Genomic DNA, 18047 nt, shown 5'->3' on the forward strand with positions numbered 1-18047 from the left:
CTATACAAATTTTTATGCCGTTAAAAAGCAAAAGATTCATAGGTATGTATTTATTATAACCAATTGCTTAAAAGTTAAAACAAGTAATTCAATTATGTAGGTAGAAAGCAAAGTTAGGATAGTCAAAAAAACTATAATAACTCGGCTGCTTCTCATTCTTGCGATTCGCCAAGTGTGTTCACTATAAAATACATATTATATTATACACAAACACCTATTTTCTGTTACGTGCAATGGTATGTAAAGTAGATATGAATATAACCGAAGAAGAATATAGTATGGAAGTTTAAATTGATATTATGGCAATCTCATATAGTAGAAATACAATAACGACTCATACAATTTTTGTAATGGATTTAAATTTAATACTTCGGTATTTGATTCAAGAGTCTTAAGAACACAAAAACAGTTATCACGGTAGTTTTTAAAATCTATGTGAAACCAGATTGATAAAACCACATATGTAGACAAGTTGAACCTGCTGTAATAAGCTAGTTAACAAATTACATTGTAAAAAATGTAATTTTCGATGTGTGATAATATACCAATATACATATATTATTGTGTCTATGGAGTATAGTGATAATTCTATTATCTGTTTCTATAAAAACAAACAATCTAGTTCAATCTATCCAAAATACATACGATTCTTTTCGCCTTACAAAAATTCAAATTCGATGAATGTAATTTGAGGCACATATTTTTTTTATTCAACATGTACTCGTGTATAACGTCAATCGACTCTGCGCCTGTTTTAATTTTTGGAGCCAAAGCAACCCAACAAGTATCAAAAAGTACACTAAATTATTATTAATAGTTATGGGTAATTATTAAAAAAAAACCAATAGTATAATTTACATTCATTATAATAAGTTTATAATCATTATGTGTCACGAATAAAAAAAAAACAGTTTAGATAAGTTATTATTTATTCAATATATTTACTTTGCATCTATGAAAGCGTCAAATGGAGGCTTGGATCGGATGCAAAACATGTCTGATCTATTACCTTATTTTAATAAGTCTTGTACGATGTTTGATCTATACTATTCATCACCAAAAAATTATAAAAAAGTTGTTTAATAAATCAAAAAAATTCAATCCTTAACTATAAAACTGCATTTATTTTGTTTGGTACAATTAATTTTACACTGGAGACTAGATAGTGATCCAATATCCAAAGAAAAAATTTAATTTACTAAGGTTGTACCGATATTTCAGTTATACCGTATGCATCGAGATTAACGGAAATTCCTTCGGTAAACTAGTTCAAGATGGGGTGAGAATTATCTTCAGATCCAGATTCGCTTCCATCATATGCAAGTATTGCAGCAATAGAGAAGTGACATAACCGATTTAGTTTCTGAAACAGTGCGAAAGTCGAGAAAAATTATATGTTCAAATTCATTCTAATTTAGAAAGTCACAATTCACGATTTTCTGTTGATTTCGAGTGTGTGAATTTTAAATTGATTGCTGCAGATTCTATCACTATGTCTGTTTTGAATGTATCTGTGTTACTTGAGAGTCATGACTGTGTACGCTTTCCGGATGAAACAGCATCCGGCTTATCATAAACAAACTCCCACATTGAGGTTTATTACAACAAAATAACCATTCTCATTGTCAAGTACTGAAGTAGGCGATTCAGGAAGTTTTTGAAACGGTGAGAAAAATCATTGAATGCAATTGGGTATTGTTCCACAACTTGACTATCTGCATTTGAATAAAGAATATTACAGTACTACCTCGTTTTAAGAGAGTTGTAGGGCGGTTAACGGGATAGGATTCCAAGGAATTTGTCGTTGGAGCGTTCCTTAACTACTGTCTGGAGAGCTCAGGAATTGCCACGCATGTGAGTGTGCCGAAGATCATCACCATTCTTGGTTGTAAGAGAATCACAGTTATGTATACGAGTTCGGTGTCTGAACATGTATGATTCAAAGCAATTGCTCGTTCGTTAATAACGAGGAGTCCGCGCCAAAGTTGGGAGACCTCAGGTACACTTACATAAGAGTGGGGAAAGCTATGAAACTCGCTCAAGAGAAACGGAGGGGAAATTCTCTTACAACGAAGACTCTTATAACAATGTAGTACTGCACGTACGAAAGTATTGAGAGCCTTGAGAAAGAAAATTGTCAGCAACTCATACAGACATGACTTCAAAAATCGTTAAAATCTACTGTACCTTGGAAAAATATTGTATCGGTGAACTAGTCCTATTCCTCGAATGCCCAGGATAAAGTAAATTTTCTTTTCAAGTCCACATAGAGTCCTTTAACGTTCAAGTACTGCAAAATTCGAGAATGGTTAATCGTTAGTTTTCAAATAGTGACTGAAAACATGAGAACAAAAGAGGTCAATGGCATCTTACCAGTCTGCTTATATCATATGTGAAAGGAATCGAACTATTGTCATTCAAGAAGACACGGTGAACTTTTCTACTGACTCCCATCACACTGACTCTTCCAAGGATCATATGTTGACTGAAATTTCCCTTCTCTACTTCACGATTCCTCAATTTTTGGCCTTTTACGGTGAAATTCAACCATCTGAATTGCTGTTTCTCAAGTGAATCTGTAAATCAAATAATTATTGCTTTAGCATTTTTCGTAAATGACAATTGTGTTATTTATTCTTACCGTGACTGAAAGGACAACTTGTACTACTCACCTAAACTGTCACCATCATCCCAGTATAATTCACCTGTGGCTAATCCTTTATAATCTAATGCAACAAGTAGTTCAAATTTATTTTTTCGGCTCAGGGTTGTAGTGACGTTTGGAGTTTGTCCTGGCAATATTGAACCACCACGAATCATCAGTGGTATTGTGTCCAGTGGAGCTTTTAGGGTGAAATTTTTTCCCGTCGAGGAAATAAAAGCCTTAGTGTAGAAGTCGTACCATGGACCAGGTGGAATGTAAGCCGTTACTTCAACCTTATTCTGGTAATAAACAAATCAGAATTAAACCAGTAGTTTAGTACATGATTGAAAAAGAAGGATAAAAATTTTAAGGGAAATAAGCTTCCGCATTCTGATTCGAGAACTTCTCTCAATAACTTAAATCAAACTGCAGACTGTATTTCTCCGGGTAGCTTGCAGTTAAGATATAGATTTAAGTTGGTGTTTACGAATCATTTGTCCAACTTACCTCTTCCAAGACAGGTATAATCATCAAAGATTTTCCCCATAAAAATTGCTTATCAATGTTGTACGTATTCTTATCATTGGTAAATCTGAAAAAGAGTCCCCACAGCATTTTTGTCAAGAGCTTCAGGATATATGAGATATGTTAATTGGATCTGTTGATACTTACTCAACAAACAACGGTCTCGCCACTGTATCACCAAACTTGTGAGCTTTAAAAAAGAGCGTATACAAGTACGGCAAAAATCTATAACGGATCAATAACGCTTTTCTGGCGGATTTCACCACCAAAGCTCCCATGGCGACAGGATCTTGCACCTGGGAAGTCAGATAAGGAAGTCAGTGTAAAAATATATGCAATTACCACACTATAGAGCACTTAAAGAAATTGAAAAAAAACTGGACCAATCATCCGATACAAAGATCAGTTGATATGAATGTTCAAGTATATGAAGGTTCGATGAAGTTAATTACAATTGTATCGTCGGAGTTGTGGTTTCGGGCAAACGGATAAAAGGCACCCAGCTGTACCCAACGATTACAAAGAGGTACAGATGTGTTGCCATCAAAACCGCAAATGTCTGCACCTACCATAGGTACTTGGAATAAACTGTAAGCCAACACCTCTGGAATGCTCATTCGCAAATCATGCCTTGAAAAGCAAAATGAATCAACTAACATCAGAAATCTCGAATGAATTTATGAACAATGTGATGATAATGTAGAATTTAGATACAATTACAACATACCATGACGAATAAACATCTCCAGTCCAGTGTCCTGCATAATGTCCAGCGCCTTCCCAAGTTGCCCTTGATATTATGAAAGGTCTTTTCATTCTGATTTTCTTCATAGCTCTGGAAATCGTTCACAAAAATCAGTTCATGCAACACATTTTCGCAATAACAATTATATTCAGTGATATACATGCTTATCTTAGGTATAAAATTATGTAGATAACGTATGTAACCACTGTTGGTTTCTTCATAATATATTACAAAACTCACAAATTTGAGACAATTGCTTGTCCAGTGCCATAGGTGTTATGAAGATTGTAATGCGAGTCCAGGTGGTGCTTGGCATTCATACATAATGTCTTGGTGGCAAGCAATCTATCAACGACATGCGGCACATATTGCGGATAGTCGAACTTGTTATACGTGCAACCGTTGACTTTACCATTCAAAAAGTTGGATGGCTCGTTCATATCCTTGAGTTTATAACAATGTTGTTAATCATTTGTATTTTCAATATATTTTTACCATTGCAGAAATAAAACTTTTTGACGATGATAATTTATGATATTGAGTTATTCGAAAATAGTTCACTTACGATCCACAATCCATCGAATGCAAACATATCGTGCATAGTCTTCAGCATACGAAAATAGTACATTGCACTTTTTGGATGCGTGAAGTCGGGCCATACAGTAGCGATTGGATTCCAAACTTTTCCAATAAAGGGCTGATTCGTTTCTGCATCTTTGACAAATACATCGTCACGTAAGCCTTCGTCATAAGGTAGATAAGTACCCGCCTTTTCTGCCGCTGCAATGCCAGCATCTATCATTGGAATATAGTGCATTCCCGCCTGAAACATTTAGGTTCAAAAATTGTAGAAGGCATTTCCGATTATCCACATGATGGTTTGGAGAAATTTTCAACGAAAATAAAATCTAGAAACCTACCAAGTGAATCTCGTCAACAAACTGGGGCAAGTCTTTGAAATTCTTCTTATCATAAGTGAAATCATTTCTGTTTTCCATGTAGTCTATGTCGTTCCATTGCGTGTCCTAGAATATTGAAAGAATACTGTGATGTATGTTTGGTAAAAGATTAATTTGTATGAACTCTTAAATGTAATATTCACAAATGGTATCCGGGCATTTCGTGTTCGGTTCCAAACTTCTCTGGTTTTAGAAACACTCCCATATCCAAGTCTGAAAGTTTACGGTGAAGCATTATGGTATGTCTGTATATTATTTTCTCTCACATTGTGCAAAAATCTGATCACTTTTTATGATTTTGTCACGGTTTTGAGGTAATTCCAACAATTAAAACAGAAAGTGTCCCAAGCACTTAGTTCAAAATGACGATTTTATTGTAGAATGTTCAACAATACCCAAAAATAAAACACTCACTGGCACAGATGGAAGCCCAGAGACCAATAAGGTGGAAAAAAAGGTTTTCCAACTACTTCAGCGTACTGTCTAAGAACATCTGCAGGCGTGGGACCCATAAAAAAATAAAAATCGAAGATGCCGCCTATCGTCCTAAATGTTATAGCCGGAGCTGGCTGCAGTATAATGTCTAAAAAGATATGAATTGGTTAATTGGTGTCAAAGCTAAATCATATTAGATCAGCTTACCCATTGCGTTACTGTTTAGAAATAAGACCCCGTGGCAGTCACCGGATTCTTCAATGACAATATAGAAGGGATGCGAGCTGTATAGATTTACCTAAAACAATCAATCATAGAGCTCGTCATTTGACAAAAAAGATACTTGGATTTTCATTGTTCTGGCAAACGTAATTGTACTAAGGGGCCATTCAATATTTTGATAAAATACTATCAGACAGTGTATCGTATTGTCCTCGATATTTTGATTCCATGCTCAAAATTTTTCACCGTCTCTTTGTATTTATATCAATACGATTACAAAAACCGCAATAATGTAAAAAAAATGCATCCAGCAAACTCGAATAACACAAGACAGAATATCAACAATCTGAACAAAGGTTTTGTAATTAGAATGTTTAAAATTATAAACTCTGGTGTTTTTCATCTGATTCTTAGATCTTAGTTGCACAATCCTATATATTTTTATCCACTTTAGAGATAACTATTAGTCAAATTTCTTCCTGGTGATTCCTGAAGATCTGTATGGTGGTCAAAATCAGCTCCAGAAACATTAAAATTGAATTTGAAAATACCATGGCAGTGTCTAATCATTCTGAACGTTTTAATTAAAAAATCTTTTCTCAAATTGTCAATATCTCATATTGTACATTATTGTGTTATTCGAATTCGCTCAGATACATTTATATTACATAAGAGATACTGTTTCTTTTACATTCACTGTCATTGGTATAAATAACGTTGCTGAAGATTTTTTAAATAGTCTTTTCTCTTCCCGTAACTCTTCATTCATACGCATTTCACGAGTATTAATGATGAAATTATCCTGGAAAACTCACCCGCTCTGTAGGAGGTTGATCCTTATTGAACATTGTGAAAGAATTCCAATTGGTATTGAGCTTGAGCCTTGTTCTATGTTCACCCAAACCATAAACATTGTGCGATGGTAGCAGAGAACTTATTTGAAGGAACTGATCTGAGAATATAAAACCTCCTTTTCCAATAGCGTCAAATCTGTGTGGAAAAATAAAAAAATTGCAAAGATAGTACGAAGTTGAAGTTAGTGACGTTAACATAGCGAACCATTCAAAGGAAACCACCATTTTCCAACTTGAGAAAAAGTTTGGAGAAGTTGTGTGTGTAAAATATTAGTAGGTTTTGCCATATTAGAGTTTACTGAATTTCAGAGAATCCAAAGGTTGCAAAATAAAAATTTCTCTTAAAAATACATCCTTATTAAAGTTACAATTTTGCACCTCACAAAGCATTTAGATTTGTTTTCAACAAGTTATTAATAGGTAAAATATAGATATTCAGTGGCATTCATTCCAAGAAATAACAGGAACTTTTACATAGTATTGTTATCTGCTGCACGTTTAATCGCAAAACCTGGTCTCGAGGAATCCGTTTGAAAAATGTATTTGGGAGATGAATCTTTCACATTTGAAATTTTCCAGTTCGATTTGACAGGCCACGGAGGTTCGTAACGTGGACTCTGAGGATCGTGAATCTACAACATAATGATTACAGTGATAAAAGTTCGATGTGAATGAAATCCATGCATGGCGAAGAAAAAAGTAACAATCAGATAACACATAACTTCGTTTCTCACCTTTACGCGTAAAATAGAATGGCTCAGTGTCGTAGTTTCCATTTTAATAATGGGTATATCATTGTTATAGAAAGATTTTACTTTTCGTGTTAAAAATCCTGAGAAATCCTTTCCCTCGATCGTTGAATTGATAAATTCATAACTGGGCCAATTCTCTGGATAGTAGCAGACAGGCGCATCCAATGCATACAAATTTCCGCTGTCATTAACGTCATCCATCGGGTCCCAGCAGCACCCACGATTTGTACAAGACAACTGTGATGCACCATCCTCCGGATGGCAATCGAATCTTAATGCTTTCGGAATATTTCCAAATTCCAGTTCATTGTCATCGATGGTAAAACTAGTTCTTAGAACAGGGTCGCTCGGAGACTGAACGTGAATGACCGCATGCACAACTGTTACGAGCGTCAAGGTAACAATCATAGTAAATAACATGAATAAAAACCTTATTTCAGATGATCTTAAAGCGAAAGAACACCTCTTCACTAATTGGTTGCATAAGACGTTTTTAATTGTAATCATTTTCAACAAATGTGATGGTTCGCTTTGTAGAATATCTGATTATGGAACAAGAGTCATCTACGTGGAGCTAAGATTGACCATAATGATCTTTTAGTTTCTTGAAGTCAGTTTAAAACACAGATGTTGAAAAATTGTATTCGTTATGCACTTACGATTAGATAATTAATAAAAAATTTATTCTAATAAGTCCAATTCCAATATGACTGGTGCATTGTTTAGACACAGAATGACTATCACAAGCTGCGTTGGCAAAAGAATAGCACTCTGACTCATACACATGCATACATAAAACTTTATGTCTCTGACCTGACTGCGCGCTGATGTGGAAAGTAAAGTGCATAATCAGCGTTAAACGTCCCCCTAAAGATAAAAAAAAGCAGTATCCGGCCTTCTGAACTCAGACTCTTATGTTTGGATTCCACAATATGGAGTTATTCATTTTTACTGCAAAGTACACTTGATAATTCAGGGATACAAAGGAAAAGGATTCTTCATCCTGTTGTATTACGAAATTAGAATGTTTATTTATAAACGTAAAAATCATTCCTTTAACGACAAATTGTTTCCAGATATAAATCGACCATTCATATCCGCTTATGAGTAAAAAGACTTGTTCTCAACCAGAATGTGAGGATATTTTTTGAAATGAAGTTTCAGGAATCAAAATTCGATTTATCTTCAGGTTCGACTTATATGTAGAATGATATGGTATTGAATGTAATGTCATTTAAAATTTAATAATAACAAAGGCTGTGTGCAAAGTATTAAACAAAGAGAACAATATTATTTCAAGCGCTACAGATTACTACAAAAGGTAAAAATATTATACATAGGTGTGCTAAAAAATATTTTCGCGGTAAACCCGTCCTATTCCTTGCATACCCAGGACAGAGTGAAGCTTGTTTTCAGATCCACGCGAAGCCCCTTGATGTTCAAGTACTGCACAAGTTGAGAACGTGTATGATAATTAGTTTTTGAAACCGTGAAAGAAACGAGATCAAATATAGCTATTTGTATCTTACCCTTCTGTTTATATCATAAGTGAAATCAACGTGCTGATTTCCATTCAAGTAAACTCCATCGACCGCACTCTGGATTCCCATTATACTAACTTTTCCAAGTATCATATCGTCGCTGAAATATCCAGTCTCAACTTCACGATTTCTCAATGTTTGATTTTTGACGGTAAAACTTAGCCATCTGAATTTATACTTCTGCAACGAATCTGTGTGGAATTGAAAATTCATGCTCAAGTACTCTTTCTTGCTTGATGAATATATGATAATTTATTTGTGAATTATCGGGAAGTAAAACTTGTTATTCACCCAGACTATCTCCATCATCCCAATACAATTCACCGCTAGCAAATCCGTTTTCATTCAACGCCACAAGTAATTCAAATTTATTTTTTCGACTTTGGGTTGTAGTGACGCTTGGAGTTTGCGCTGGTAAAATTGAACCTCCACGAATCATCAACGGTATCGTGTCCGCCGGAGCTTTTAGGGTGAAATTTACTCCCGTTGAGAACATTAAAGCCTTGGTGTAGAAGTCGTACCATACTCCACGTGGAATGTACGCTGTTACTTTAACCTCGTTCTAATAAGGGATAAGTAGATAACGAATAAATAAATACTCGACTAACATGGTCGGCAAAATACAACAGATGCAGCAGAAAGTTACTGTATCATTTAATCTGATTACTTGTCAAAGCGGCCCTCTATTACTGAGAGGCGCTAACATTCAAATTAATCCTAAGTAGTTTTCATTTGTTATTTATTTAACATACCTCTTCTAATACAGGTACAATCATCAGAGAGCTTCCCCATAAGAATTGTTTGTCAATGTCGTACGTATTTTTATCACTTGTAAATCTGAAACAAGTATTATATTTTTGTAAATAAAAGGTCATTGGGTATACTGAGATGCTAGCCAATAATACTAACTCAATGAATAAAGGTCTCGCCACGGTATCGCCGAACTTGTGAGCTTTGAAAAACAACGTATACAAGTATGGTAAGAATCTGTAACGGATCATCAATGCTTTTCTGGTTGAGTGTACCACCAAGTCTCCCATTGCGACTGGATCTTGAGGCTAACAAATCAGTAATGTTTGTCTTCAGACTTGTCGTTTGAGATAGAGATATGACAGGTGTTTAAAGTAAAACTATTGGTATATTCGAAAAATATTGAAAACATTTAAGCTGGATCAAAATCAGTAAAAAACTTCCTAAATACAAAGAGTTGAATTTACGTTTTGAATAGGTAGCATAAGTTCAAACAATACGCACAATTGACTCATCAGAATTATGGTTCCGGGAAAAGGGGTAGAATGCACCAAGCTGCGACCAACGATTACAAAGAGACGCTGTTGTATTACCACGGAAGCCACAAACATCCGCACCTACCATTGGTACTTGGAATAAACTGTAGCTCAATATTTCAGGAATACTCATTCGTAAATCATGCCTAGGCAGAAAAAATACAGACATTATTAACAAACCAAAAACATTTCACAACATTTCTTAATTCAAAAAGTATAAACAGTATCAATAATTATGTGGCAATAACGACCTACCAGTCTGACAATATATCTCCTGTCCAGTGACCTGCGTAGTATCCAAAACCTGTCCAAGTCGATCTTGATATTATGAATGGTCTTTTATTCCTGATTGATTTCAAGGCGCTGAAAGTAATTCATAACAGATTGATTGGAGTATCTGCAGTAAGAAGCTTCAGGATTTTCATATATACCCCAAATTTAAAGTGCAAGTATATTTACAATGATTTTCTTATGGGCTTTTACTATCATCAACTGCTGCGAATACAGTAGAGCGTTAATTATTCAAACTTACTGGAAGCGGGATCATTCGGATAACTGAACACTATGGAAAAAGACGCTAAAGCGTTGAAAGTAATAAAATATGTACATAAAACATCAGATACAATATCGATGCCGCTTTTTTACAGCGAATTTGCAGGCGAGTAAAGACTACCGCTGGGAAACGGAATGCATGCAAGTTCTGTCAATTGAAACAACAGAAATTTAAACTGAATAATATTTCACGTAACTGACATTTCGAATGAACCGCAGCGACATTTGGATGATTGACGTTTAGAATAAACCAAATCATCAGTCGGATAATTAACGTTTCGGATGGATGACACTCAGATAATGGACGCTCTACTGTACATCTCCAAACTTACAAATTTGTAGCAACTGCTTGTCCAATTCCGTGAGTATTGTGAAGGTTGTAATGCGAGCCCAAGAAATGTTGAGCATCCATGCAAAGCGTTTTGGACGAGAGGATTCCACCCCTGACATTCGGCATATATTGCGGATAGTCAAGATCGTTTTTCGTACAGCCATTAACACGACCGTTATAAAAATTAGATGGCTCATTCATATCCTTAAATTAGAGTAAAATCATTATACTTGTATCAATATTTATAAGTGAATAATAATAAAACTTGACAGCTTAGATTAATTCTCCATATCCATTTAACTTCATAAGTAAAATACACACTATCCATATACCGTCGAATGCAAACATTTTGTGTGTGTTTTGCAGCATGCGAAGATAGTAATCACTGGTCATGGGATTCGTGAAGTCAGGCCACACGGTGGAAACCAGATTCCAAACTTTTCCAGCAAAAGGCTGACCTGTTGCAGAGTCGTTCACAAATATGCGGTCTCGTAAGCCCTCATCATACGGCGGATATTCGCCTGGTTTTTCTGATGCAGACAGTCCTGCATCTACCATTGGAATGTAGTGCATACCTACCTGAAAGGAATTTTACAACTCGGCAATAATTGAATAGCAGTTTCAGGGCCCCAAAGTATGAAATGCGTAGACTCACCGAATGAAGTTCGTCAACGAACTGGGGCAGATCTTTGAAATCCTTTTTATCATAAGTGAAATCATTGTTGCGATCCATGTAGTCTATGTCGTTCCACTGCGTATCCTAGAGTATAAGATATATTTTAGTATCAATACTGGGATGCATTATATGGTTATTTTTAAAACAGTATTATTTAGTTACAAATGGTATCTCTGCGTTTCGTGTACGGTTCCAAACCTCTTTGGTAACGGCAAGACTTTTGTAACCATATCTGCAAGTATAATTTAATAGTTATGAAAAAAAAAAAAATTCAGTTTGGTGAAAAATAGGAGTGTGCGAATAGTAATCAAATCCAAACGAATCGAATATTCGGGTATTTAAATGATTAGAATAGTTCGAATAAAGGTGTTCGAATTATTCATATTATTCGGTTCAAATCTCAAATTCTCGATTTTCGTTTTTCTTTTTCTCAAATACTTATTCAAATGAACAGTGGACCTGTCAAAATTCTTTTTGACGGGAGATTGAATGTAATTTCATAAAATTAATAAGTAAATTTCATGCTAGTAAATCGATAAATTTGAACGGTAGCCGAATTTCAGAAACGAGAGAAACTTTAAAATCAAGTCAAATTAGAGAACAAAAATAATTTAAAAAAATCGCATGTTTGAGATTCCAACTGAATTATTCGAATATTTAGTCAAAGGGACGTAAAATAAAAATCAAAGAATGACTCTAGAAATCAAAATATTCAAACTGGAATTAAATTATTCACATATCCCTAGTGAAAAGAATTTTTCCACTTACTTGCACAAGTGAAATCCGAGAGACCAATAGGGTGGCATAAAAGGTTTTCCAACAATTTCGGAGTACTGCCTCAATACATCCGCTGGTGTAGGTCCCATGAAAAAGTACAAATCGAATATTCCACCTATGGTTCTAAAAGTTATAGCCGGAGCTGGCTGTAGAATAACATCTGAAAATACACAATTTTATTCCAATTGTCGCTATTCATATTAACATCAAAGCGATTCAGATGTGAGATGATTATACCCATTGCATTGCTGTTCAGAAATAAGACCCCGTGACTGATGCCAGATTCTTCAATTACAAGATAGAATGGATGGGAACCGTATAGATTCATCTGGAATAATAATTAACGAATCTAAAATATCTGTTAAAGAAACAACTCCTTGAATCTTTGATTTTCAGGTAGCTGCAACCATTCCAAGTTTAAGGGAGGGGGGGGGGGGGGGTCCATCGACTAAAGTAGCTACCAGTACTATAGATTTCAGATGCACATTTGGATGCATTTGGATGCACACCAAATTTTAGCCAATAATATTGAAAATTGTAGGAGTTACACTTTGAAAAATCCACAGTATTTGTTTTCATAAACGATGGACACATGACAAATATACCTTTTCTACAGGAGGTTGATCGCTGTTAAACATCGTGAAAGATTGCCAGTTAGTGTCCAGTCTAAGTTTATTTCTATGTTCACCCAAGCCATAGATGTTGTCAGACGGCAGTACTGAATGTATTTGAAGGAACTGATCGGAGAATGTGAAACCGCCTATTCCAATAGAATTGAATCTGTGAAAATAATGCATGACCAACATGAAATGTTGTAGAAAATATATCCTCTGCACATTCTTGAATTACACATATTTATATGGATTTTTTAAACATGTGAAAACAGAACTTACATAACTGTTTTGTCTGATGCACGTCTGATCGCAAACCCAGCTCTTGACTCATCAATTTCAAAAATGTATTTTGGGCTTGAACTTTTTTTAGGCGATTTTATCGAATCGCTTTTAAGGGGCCATGGAGGTTCGTAACGAGCATTGTCAGGATCCGAGATCTGCGATAAAAGTATAATATTATCCAATCAATCATCATTCAAAACATGAGGAATAAAAATATGTTGGAACACGAAATTAAAACAAACAGTATTGAACATTATTGACATAAATTAATTCAAGATAATTAGCTTGGATAAAATCAATTGCTCTTTCATCTTATACAGATAATATAAATTAGGTTCATCTATCATCTTCGTCTAGATAAATCTGCTATGCATCTTGATTTTTTTTCACAGGATAAAGATAAAATAAACCGCTTTCTAATTTTTCAATAGTGGCAACGCCATTCAGAGTCAAGACTTTAACGGAATTTAATAAAAATAATAATTCAATGATAACATCTTACAGCAAGAAACTCGTCGATATCTACGAATCTGAATAATGAGTTCGTACAGGTAAGTAAATATTTTTTCGTGAGGTAAGTGTCCCAGTTATTGACCTTTTTTGGTTGTATCTGTTTGATCCTTAGTTCTAAAATTACCAGAAAATAAATTTGTAGTATCTAACCCTTTAGCAATTGGTTTCAGTCATCAAGAAATTCGCAATTTTTGCAGTCAATTTATAATTTTGGAAAATAAAAGGTTCAATAATTGGGTGTAAACGTATCATTAACTGGTACACTTTTGTTGTTCAAACTAAATTCTACTTGATTCCACGAAATATTTTGTTGCCTCGGCAAAAAAAATTTCGCAACCACCCATAAAAGAAATATTTTGATGCAGCAGATTGTTTTTTACTCTGAATGTAATAAGAATCCACTACTTTCATCGTTACATTTTCTACTATCTAGGTAAAAATGAGGATAATCCTATACCTTATAAAGATAATTGCGTGGCAGACTATCTTTTATCATATCTAGATAAATTTTAAATAAATAATCTGATCTTCGTCCATATAGTAATAACTGTCACAAAAATAAATGAAAAGTAACTTCATGCCTCACCTTGACACGAATAATGGAATCAGTCAAGCTGGTAGATTCAATTTGTATAACGCCGATATCGTTTTTGTAAGAACTTTTAGCCCCGATTCTTAAGAGGCCTGAAAAATCGTTACCATCCTGTGTCATATTGAAATATTGATAACTGGTCCAATCTTCCGGATAAAAGCAATAAGGTACATCCAACGGAACACGTTTGGAACAATCGTCATTATCACAATTTATATGGTCAGGCGGGTTCCAGCAGCAGCCGCGATTCTCACAATTCAATTTGGTGGCTCCGTCTTGAGGGTAGCAATCGAATCGCAATACTTTAGGAATGTTCTTACACTTGTAGTCCGATGGTGGCTCTCGGCGATTAAAATCTCTTGCAAAATTTTTGCTACTAGCCAAATCATCGTTGCCAAAGTACGAATCAGCTGGGTAAGAAGTGAGGCTGTCTTCGAGAAATACATCGGAGCGGATATTTTGACCTGCAACTTCCTGCCCAGTGTAAGTTCTCCGTGATCCCTCAGTCAACATGGCATACAGCATGGCCATCAAGTACCACAAGCTGGCCAGTGCAAACGAGATCATTAAAATCCTTGTGAATACTGTCAGAGAAGGTATATATCTTTTCTTCAACGTTACGTGGGGCTCAGGATCGTCCTCCTCTTCTTCAAGTGGCTTAAAAAAATGGAGCGTGCTATGTTGAAGAGCAAATGATTTTGCCATATTTTTTTCCTTATAGTTTGTGTTCTTTGATTTGAAAATCAAGGATTCCTCAGTCAGCATTTTTTTTGTTTCTCCAATCTGCGGATAAAAATTAAGAATTTCTAGGTGGAAATGGGTTTTAATACAAAATTGAGATATATTGCCGTTCCCTACTTAGCTAAATTGTTGATAGATTCATGTTTTTATAATACTTTAAGAATTCGTTCATATGTATATGATTATCATGGTGATATACCTATAATGATCATTTTTGTTGATAGCAAAGGCTGTTTAACTCATTGCCAGTCTATTTGAAATGAATTGTTACAAATAAATTCACTGAATTTAATTGTAAGTAAATTTTATGCGTTTACTGTGAAATAAAGTTCAGTCAAATGAATGGAATAACTTGATTCTTATTGTTTCTGTAACATATTACCTGTGATAATTAAAAGAAAAATGAATAATTTATTCATTATAAATCTAAAATTGAATGAAATTTTCAAGAAGAAAAAATTTTGCAGGCAAAATTGGGAAAAGAAGACGAAGGTTTTGCTTAAATGTAGGGATTCTCAAAAAAACAAAATCAATTTCAATGATTTGACCAAAACTCGTTGATTGTTCAAGATATTATTGAAAAATTAGTTATCTATTATTTCATGGTCAAGAATATAAAAAGATTAAACCAATCAGAAAATAAATTTTGAAAGAAAAGAATGCAAATACCAGAAGATCCAAATAAGAATTTTCACTTCGAAAAAATTATTCTGAAAAAAATTCTTTACAGACAAATTTTGCTTATAGCAGATACAACAAAAGTTAATCGTTGTCCTTGACATTGAATTCAAAGGTCATTGAATCCATGCGCCATTACGATTAGTGGCCAGATTGCTTTCAAAAGAAAATATCTTCTGTAATATGATATCTATCTTATAATAAAAGTGTTACGAGAAAGCTCACCTTCAGTTGGGGATTTATTTTTTGCATATCCATATGCTGTGATAGCATTGGTATTCGAAGACGTGTATGTAAAGTGATTGAGAAAAGCACGAAACAATGCAAAAAAAAAAAAAAAAAAAAATAACGAGATATTGTTTACAAACACAGTCTGACAATTTCTTATCACCACATGTATAGGTATATCTTCCTTGAAATGACGATGATATGTATTGTTAATTGCCTTCATTTTAGTGCAAAATATGTTCAGATAAAAAAAATTTCAAAAATACCAAACATATTTACAAAGAAAAGGCAAAGCCAAACAGACAGAAAGTATTTTCGGTGAAAAATAATCGAACCATGTAAAATTACAATGATTTTGAAGGAACTAAGTTTTCAAAATATGAAAACTTGTGTGTGTGTTTTGTTTTAGTACGTTTTACTGAATTTCAGACAATTCCAAAATCGAAAACCAACGGTTTTTACTCAGCATAAATCATTACGATAACGTTACTAACTTCAGTGTGATAACCACGTTGCATGCATCTGCCGACGTAATTATGTATATATACAATTCGAATCAGTTTTGCATGTATAAATAACTCACTTGACGCAGTTATTGTTACACTACATTGAGCACAACAATTTAATCCGAAAGTTCTTTGAAGGAACAAAGTGCAGACGTGTTAAAAAATAAATGTAACCGATACATAAGTATAAAAATAACGATAGAAAAGAAAACAAAAGCAATGTTACTAGATACTAAATGGCGAATAATTACCATTTCAAAGAACCCGATTCTGTAATGTTTACAATGGAATTTCATGAAATCAATACGTAAATAAGCAGAAACAACATACTTACGGATGATTTACTGACAGAAGACTGAACCATGCAAACTTCCCAGATATTCGATTCCGCCTGCCGGTATTCACCGTGTATAAATGTGTTGAAATGCATGCATCATCTATATTGCACGTATGTATCACACATATGCAAATGGGTGAGAAAATAACTCGGGTTACGTGGCTCCATCTGACGATCAGGCTGGCAAACCTTACGACCAATCAGAATTTATACTGCAGCGACAAACTTATTTGAATTTCAGTATTTCTCTGTCGGTTAATAATTTCATAATGTTTATTAATTCCACATTCGGTATCGGATCGAAACTAAAAAGTGCTTGAAAGCAATGTAAAGTTTATTTTTATCTATCGTCTATAGTGAGCTTATTTCAACGTTTTGCGAATCCAATATCGAATTAAGCGGCATATCGCATACAGAATGCTGATAGTAGTCGTTGACTGAAGAATATAGTTTTACATATTTATTTTTAGTTTATTTAAAATTCGTATTCGTTTTGATATCTTTCGATTTCAGCCTTGGATTTTTTTTTTTTTTTTAATAAGTATGCAGAAAATTATTAACAGCATTTCAAATTCTGTTCGCACAATGTGCTGCTTTAATCGATATTGGATTCGCAAGAAATTGGAAAAAACTCACAATAGACAAAATATAAAAAAAATTTACCGTGTCAGGGGACACAGGACAGAAATTTATTTTAAAATTGTACAATTTTAGCTCACCTATATTACAATTTTTTTTCTCTATCGAATTAATTTTTTTTAAGCTCATTTACTATTACATATAATTTTAAACAGTAAGTAATTGTTTAATGAAATTAAGTATGGGAATCAAGCCACGCAAGGAAAGGCATGTGCTAGAAAGAAATAGCTACACGGTACCACGTGTCTGAGAAAGAAGTAGATAGTTTCACATTTGCGTTACTTGTGTTCTTGTTTTTGTCCTAGTGTCCCATAAGTTTCACTTTAATAAACTTTGCATTGCTTTTAGACACTTTTCAGTTTCGAGATTCATCCGATACCAAATGTAGGATTAGACATTATGTAATTATTACACGATAAAGAAATACTGAAATTCGATCTAAGGCTAGCTTGACCGTCAAATGGAGCGACGGCCTGAGTTATTTTCTCAGTCATTTGGAAGTGTTATGTACATATGCATGCGTACACACACACCAGGCACACAAAAATCTAATTATTGTTATTTAAACACAAACATTGATAATTATACTCATTTAATAATCATAAATTCTACGCGAAC

General features: G+C 34.3%; 2 protein-coding genes across 2 annotated transcripts; both read right to left on the minus strand.

Annotated features, from left to right (window-relative positions):
• Positions 1-1126: 1126 nt before the first annotated feature.
• Positions 1127-7809, minus strand: LOC124414874 (lysosomal alpha-glucosidase-like). Its single transcript, XM_046895986.1, has 17 exons — positions 7119-7809; positions 6859-7016; positions 6346-6520; positions 5516-5606; positions 5288-5456; positions 5017-5086; positions 4835-4939; positions 4480-4737; positions 4155-4357; positions 3897-4004; positions 3622-3799; positions 3317-3465; positions 3152-3236; positions 2673-2943; positions 2374-2576; positions 2188-2290; positions 1127-1363 (listed from the first exon to the last, which is right to left on the minus strand). Exons 1-16 carry the CDS (start codon positions 7641-7643, stop codon positions 2219-2221), a joined length of 2820 nt encoding a protein of 939 aa, XP_046751942.1. The 5' UTR covers positions 7644-7809; the 3' UTR covers positions 1127-1363; positions 2188-2218.
• A 596-nt stretch (positions 7810-8405) lies between these two features.
• LOC124414868 (lysosomal alpha-glucosidase-like) lies at positions 8406-16832 on the minus strand. The gene is made up of 17 exons (XM_046895975.1): positions 16788-16832; positions 14295-15083; positions 13193-13350; positions 12905-13079; positions 12537-12627; positions 12291-12459; positions 11685-11754; positions 11502-11606; positions 11168-11425; positions 10848-11050; positions 10219-10326; positions 9932-10109; positions 9587-9735; positions 9430-9514; positions 8969-9239; positions 8666-8868; positions 8406-8582 (listed from the first exon to the last, which is right to left on the minus strand). Exons 1-17 carry the CDS (start codon positions 16815-16817, stop codon positions 8511-8513), a joined length of 3114 nt encoding a protein of 1037 aa, XP_046751931.1. The 5' UTR covers positions 16818-16832; the 3' UTR covers positions 8406-8510.
• Positions 16833-18047: the final 1215 nt, after the last annotated feature.

The sequence above is a fragment of the Diprion similis genome, chromosome 14 (genome assembly GCF_021155765.1).
Source record: "Diprion similis isolate iyDipSimi1 chromosome 14, iyDipSimi1.1, whole genome shotgun sequence".
Classification (NCBI taxonomy): domain Eukaryota; kingdom Metazoa; phylum Arthropoda; class Insecta; order Hymenoptera; family Diprionidae; genus Diprion; species Diprion similis.